This window comes from Lagopus muta, chromosome Z, assembly GCF_023343835.1.
Source record: "Lagopus muta isolate bLagMut1 chromosome Z, bLagMut1 primary, whole genome shotgun sequence".
NCBI lineage: Eukaryota > Metazoa > Chordata > Aves > Galliformes > Phasianidae > Lagopus > Lagopus muta.
Window position 1 is genome coordinate 56,690,698 of NC_064472.1, and position 6,780 is coordinate 56,697,477.

Below are 6,780 nucleotides of genomic sequence, written 5' to 3' on the forward strand. Positions count from 1 at the left end.
AGCTCCTGAAACACTGAGTAGGAAGTGCACTGAGTAGGAAGTAGGGGAACAGTTTCAACACTGATACTGTGGTAGAAAGGAAATATGAAAGGCCTGCGTGCAACTTATGTGCTCAGATCTCCTGCTGTTGCTTTGTGTAGGCAGTGCCTCCCTTCGGGCAGAACACACTGAATGCTGAGCTGCTGCAGCCTGGATGGGAAGGTTTACTCACAGCACTGCACCACCTTTGATCTGCTGAACTGCTCTTGGATCAGCGCTATTGAGTCTGAAATGTATACTAACCACTAGTCACATGTCACTGCGAGGTAATGAAGAGATTTAAGAAGTGGACAGCAACCATGAGGAATTCAGTCTTACCCCTACACACTTTAATTGGAGATAGGAGCCTGCAATGAAGGACCAGTAACACAGTCAGTGCACATAAAGATTGCCATCTCATAAAATCGACAGATGTAGATTAATACCAGATGAATGTATCTAGAACAACGGAACATCTTGTCACCAGGAAATATTTAACTGGACTTCACAGGAAAACTGGGGATTTTTTTTTGCAAGGGTTCCACTTGCAGAAGTTGCAAATGCCTGGAAAATGTGTTTTGTAATGAAAAGGGTAGCTAAACATCTAGTTTCAATTGTAATATCAGGCATCAATCTGAGACAGTGGAGATTATTAAATGAAGAGCATTAGGCTTTTCTTATAGGATATGCTGTGCTTTAAAATGTATTTTATTGATCCTAAAATTACAAGATCAATTATTGACATTTTGTTGAGGATCAATCTTGGAGTAAATGGCAAAATGAGGAAAAGTTTTTCATATGTACTATGTCCAAAAGCAGAAACAGATTGCCCTCCTCATGTGAACATTCATAAACTTTTTCTGATGATTAAACATTATGTCTGAAATATATCCTAAGTTATACCAGCCACTATAGCGCTTTTTGGTGAACCAAAGAAGTCCTACAGTGAAATCAAAGTTTTGAGTAATATCTGTACTACTTAAAATACGAATTCCCTCTAACATCATTTTTTTCCTGTTTTTAGATTCACATATATTCTGTCAATTACAATGCAAAATGTAAGTAACAGTTTTAAGCAAGGATGTTGGAGTGTGAAAAGAATTCATGTGAATTGCTAATAGGCTGGTGGGAATACATTTTTTTTTTCCAGATGAAGGCAAATCCTGTCGCTTCAAAGACAGCAGACTTGATTTTCCACCGTTTCATCCCTTGACTCACTGCTGCTACCTGTGAGAGGGACCGGAAGGCTGGGAGCAGCCTGTGACCCAATCAGTACTCCATGTTACCAAACAAGCAGCGCTGCATCTATTCTCCCCTCCCTTTGAACAGATGTGAGCAAAGCTGTGAGCAAATTAAAAACACAAGCCGTGGGGCAAAAAGCATACTTGTCATTACTTCAGCTGAGCAAAATGGAGATTTGATAGCACACACACAACATCTCTCTTCCGTTCTCCCCGTTTTTGCTATTTAAGGCAAAAGCCTGGTAATTAGCATCCTCCGGTGACATGAATCGATCGGGTTTGCATTCGCCTTGACACTCATGTGACAGAGAATGGAAAACAAAGGGATGGGATGAGTCCTCTCAGGTAATTAACCTACGCTCCAATGCTTCCCACACCAGCCTATTTTCAATTTCGGCACAGTACAGTTTATACACTCTAACATTATTGCTCAGAAGATAGAGTGATGATTCAGGTTTGCTAAAAATGGCTTCACCATACTGCAATCACGCTCGTGAAGCTTCATCTTGAATCCTGTAGTTACAAGCTTCTTCTCACTGAGAAATAAATACGTGTGGTGTTTTATCTGAAAAGTTACTCACCAGGTACCTGAAACACTTGTATACCATCTTTAAGAAAACATGGCTTGTTTGGTCAATTTGCCTACCAATCATTTTTTCCCTGTTTTTTAAAAAAAAGTGTATAATACCGTAAGTGACCTCCCTTAATACTGCTGTCCATACAACTAATAAATAACTGAGAAATAATATGCCTCTGCCGCATCCCATTGTGCCAGAAGATCGATATTCCTTTGGAATAGATGTTAGGTATCATCTATGCCCAGACCCACTGAAGTAAAAGAAATGGTGCCTACTGGCTTCTGTGGGAGCCCGACTTGGACATCATTCTGGCAAGCTGTCCACCACTAAACTGAGCTCCTGTGCAGGGGTCAAAACCTAAATGAGGGAAAATAGAAATCTGGGAACTGAAACTGAGCCACAAAGAAATATTCTAATTCAATGGCATCCTGAACAGATTCAAATAAAATGCAAACACCCATACACACACGCGTGCACACGCACACACAAAAGAAAGTTATGAATTTAACAATCTTAAAAATTCATAGATTAAAATTGTTCACATTAAACAATTGAGTAGAATAGGTAGCTTTCTCAACTTTCCATTTATTTCCCTGAGCACTGATCTTTGGAACATCTGGAGTTTCAGAATCATCTAGTCCACAATTCCTAGAAGAGTTGCGTAAAATACTGTTTTTTGTGTCAAAAATCAATTCCTTAAGTAAAACTAAGATTCAACTTACATGAACAGCCAATTTTTTATTATTTTTTAAAGCCAACAACTATCACTTCTCAATCTGTATGTAGGCACCTTGCTGATCTGTCTTCCAAACTCACTCTGCAGCTGGGCAGTTCCTATTTAACTCAGTACAGGGTGCTGTGCCGTGCTATTAAACTCATCTGTGCAGAGACCTGTGTAAGGATTTAACCTCCCTACTTTTGTAACTCGTTTTTTGCAGGATATTTTGGTATATAAGCAAGACAGCATGCTGCCAATTCAATTCTGTGCCTCAGTTGATATTGTAGGTAAAGACTTTTAACTGACTTCTCTGCAAGGGGTTAAGAAGGTGATCTGCAGAGGCAGCACACAGCCAGCATGCAGGCAGCCATACAGCCAGCACACAACCAACCATACAGCCAGCACACAGCCACCATAGAGCCCATCTCCAGTGCTAACATGAGACATGCCCAGAGCAGATGTCCCAGGCTGGCCCTCTGCACAAGGAAATCTGCTGCCCAAAAGGTGCCGCCTTAGATTTCTGCAGCTCCTGGCAGCCTGGGCATGCTGCTTCAGACTGTCTTCCCTAGGTGAGGGCTGTCACTATGAGTTTTGCAGACCACAGACTGCAATTTCAAGACTTCTAAGGCATTCTGAATTTCAGGTTATATAAAGCGTGCAAGTGAAAACTCTTTAGAAAACAAAACAATGCAGAAGGATTTGGTTATTTTTAGGCTAAAATTGTCTCTCTCCAATTCTAAGGCTGTAAATTACGTCAGTCTCTCTGCAGCTAAAGGTTTTAGAACAATTTTCCAGGACCACAGAAATACACTGTAACTTTGCATTCCCTTAACTCTCTCTCTGGTATCTGAGACACGGGTGCTATGCAGCAGGCTCCAAACAGGAGGAACAGAAAGGTCATTTTGTAAAGCTCCATTTCAGCATAGGGTTCCTGGGGGTGCTGAACTGAAAGCAATCTGGAGAGCTGCTTTTGGGTTCTCCGTGCAGCATGAAATTAAGCTTTCACCTGTCCTGGACAGATGTAAAGACAACATGCGGTACCTACTTCCTTAGCTGGCACTTTCTGACACCACCTTGACTCTGGCATTCCAAGGCAGAATCCAGGAACAGCATTTAGCAGTTTCTTTCTGCCTTTTTCACACCTCCAAGTTCAGAAGGAGTTAACAGCACACAATCCTATTATTATTATTATTATCATTTCCCCCCTCCTATGGAATTAAAGTGGCCTCTTTGAAAGGAAAAAAAAAATTAAATCTCTGTAACAGGAGTAAATACTGCTCTGAAAACACATTCGGAAGATGCCTTCCAAGATGGGGGGGGGGGGGTTTCTTCTTTTTTTTTCTTTTTTTTTTTCCTATTTCCTTTAAAACTGTGACCACTGCACCGGTTAAGGCTGTTTTACAATATATATATATTTCAAATAAAACTTTAATATTCAAGCTTACCAGATTGATGGACCGTAACAGGTAAAATGGAACTCTTTACAAGGTAAACCATGTAGTTGTACAAAATAGAATTAAACCTTCACCTGTGTAAACCGAAAAGAAATCCTGCCTCGCATAAAAACACAGAACCTGTTTACAAAAAGGAATGTGTATGACATTTGGACTCCCCTGTAACTGCCATATCCTAGCAACATCCTAGCTGTTTTAGTAAAGGAACTAATCATCGATTTTAAACTGCAGTGAATTTACCAAACATTTTCACTATAGACTTCTGAAAGCTTTTACAGTAAGAAGTTATCAACAAAAGCAGGCACGTTAGTGTACAAAAACGTTGTTGATTTTTTTCCTGTTTCTTTTTCAAAGTGCAGGTTTTTCTCGATGTGCATCTTACAAGACTGACAAATGTTTTAACTCACTAAATCTTAGAACAGAACTCAATTCTCCCGAGGAGTAGTGTAAACGTTAAAGATCCCCAATACATCTCTAGTAAACGTGACACGAATGTCTCTGCGTTGTTCAGAAATTTAGCTCTTTTGAGAGGTAAAGAAGCTTCATGACACCTTTTCCTTACACTGGCTGGTTATCATAAATGGGTAACTCTGGACTGCTAAAGCTGGAGACTGATGAATCACTTCAAGGGAACTAAACTTGGCTACGGAGGAGAGGCGGCGGGAGGAACCAACCCTTCGGCATTTCTTGCGCAGCCTTTGGAGAACCTAGCCGCCGGCGGACAGACGGACGCAGGGACAGCGAGAGGAGAGCAGGGAGAGAGAGCTTCCGCAGAGACAGACGCGCAGCGCGGGGCCGTGCACTCGGAGGCCGGCGGCCGCCCCGAGCCCCGCAGCGCTTTGCCCCCGGAGCCGCTGCCGCTGGCGGTGCCGTCGGGGCGCGGCGCTAGGTGCCGTGGGCGCAGGGCTCCCCGGGGTAGATCTCCTCGTAGGCGGGGGGCTGCTCGCTGGGCAGCGGGTAGCAGTACGGGTAGGAGGCGTTGAGCTCGGGATCCATGGGCGAGTAGCCCGGCAGCTCGACGGACGGGTGCCCGCCGCAGTGCACCTCCACGCCGGCCTCGTCGAAGACGTGGAAGACCCCCACGTTGATGTAGGAGACGGCCTGGAAGGGGCAGTCACCGGGGCTGAGCTCGGACTCGCCGCCCGAGAAGAGCGAGCCCTGGCTGTGGCGAGGCACCCGCCGCCCGCCGCCGCCCCTCCGCCGCCGCCGCCTCCCGCCCGCCGGGGCCGCCGCCGCCGGAGCCGCTCTCCGCCGCCTCCGCCGGCGCCCGCGCTGCTGCGAGGCCTTGTAGTTCTTGACGAGGAGCAGGTTGAGCAGGCCCAGCAGGCACTCCAGCGCGTTGAAGACGGTGGAGAGCACCAACCCGCGCTGGTAGTCCCGCAGCTTCTGGCAGCGGAGCGCCGCCGCCGAGCCGTCGGGGACCGCGGGACTGCTCCGCGGGCGGGCCGCGCCGCCGGGCTGCAGCAGGCAGTAGTGCGAGTACTTCCTCTCCACCAGCGACACGGTGTCGCCGTCGATGACGGCGCCGGCGAAAGCGCTCAGCACGCCCAGCATGAACACCAGCACCCCCAGCAGCAGGAAGTTCTGCCGCCCCCCGGGCGACGCCTTCTCCCCCGGCCCCGACGGCGCGGCTGCCGCAGCTTCGCTCCCACCGGGACAGGGGCCGGGGCCGGCGCCAGAGCCGGGGCAGGAGCCGGAGCCGGAGCCGGAGCCGGGGCCGGAGCCGGAGCCGGGGCCGGCGCCGCCGCCGGGGTCGGGGGCTGGAGCCGGGGCCGGGGCCGGGACCGCGGGCGCCTCGTCGGGCGGGCGGCAGCAGAGTAGCGCGGCGGCGAGCAGCGAGAGGCCGGCGGCCAGCAGCAGCCCCGAGTAGAAGGCGCCGGCGGCGGTGCCCAGGCGGAAGGGCTCTCCCTTCAGCTCGGAGCCCAGCGAGAAGCACTTCAGGCCCACGGCGGCGGCGCTGAGGGCGCAGGCGAGCAGGAGGCAGCTGGAGAGCGCGGCGCAGGCTCCCCGCACGCTCCACTTCATCCTCCGCGCCGCCGCCGCCGCCGCCGCCCCGCCGCCCGCCTCATCCTCCTCCCGCGGCCCCCCCCCGGCCCCGCGGCGGCGGCGGCGGCGCGGCGCGGCGCGGCCATGCGGGCGCGGCGCTCCCCGACGGGGCGGCTCGGCTCCGCTCGGCTCCGCACGGCAGGCAGCCGCCGGCCGCAGTGAGCCAGGCGCGGCGAGCGCACACGCTCCCCCCCCCGCCTCCCGGCCGCCGCCGCCTCCTCGTCCCCGCCCGCCCTCTCTTATCGCGGCGGCTGCGGGGAGGCGATTAATTATGGATGGGAGCCGCGGCTGCCGGAGGGGGGCGGCCCGACGGCCCGGCGGGGGCGCGGTGGGGTGGGCGACCCTCGGCCGGACTGGCTGTGCACTTCTCGAAACAGGGCGCACGATGAGGGGTACACGGGCGGCGGGGGCTCAGCCCTGCGCGGAGGACTCATCCTCCTGCTATCTCCCTCCAGTAAAAATGTTTTAATTTGAATTAATATATTTTTATTTACTTATCCGTGCATTTAGCTATGTATGTATTTTTCTCGCTTGCTCCTGCAGTAGACCCACGGCCGGCGATGCCCCCCTGTGACCGCGCTGCAGTGTGGCGGCGGTGGACCGAATACCCCGCACCGCGCTGCCCGCCGCAGCCTCCCCCCCACCCCCTCCCGCTTGCCTCCCTTTATTTGCGCTCGGCCGACCGGCCCGGGCGGGACCGCTGCTGCTCGGGGGCGGCAGCCGGG

The 6,780-nt window shown here is 51.1% G+C and overlaps 1 protein-coding gene across 1 annotated transcript; it reads right to left on the minus strand.

The window, feature by feature from the left end:
* Nucleotides 1-309: 309 nt before the first annotated feature.
* TMEM271 (transmembrane protein 271) lies at nucleotides 310-6,092 on the minus strand. The gene has a single exon (XM_048931547.1). It carries the CDS (start codon nucleotides 6,032-6,034, stop codon nucleotides 4,895-4,897), a length of 1,140 nt encoding a protein of 379 aa, XP_048787504.1. The 5' UTR covers nucleotides 6,035-6,092; the 3' UTR covers nucleotides 310-4,894.
* Between the last annotated feature and the right edge of the window lie 688 nt (nucleotides 6,093-6,780).

Coding starts and splice junctions, on each gene's coding strand:
- TMEM271 (XM_048931547.1), bottom strand. CDS start 6,034: ATGAAGTGGAGCGTGCGGGGAGCCTGCGCCGCGCTCTCCAGCTGCCTC.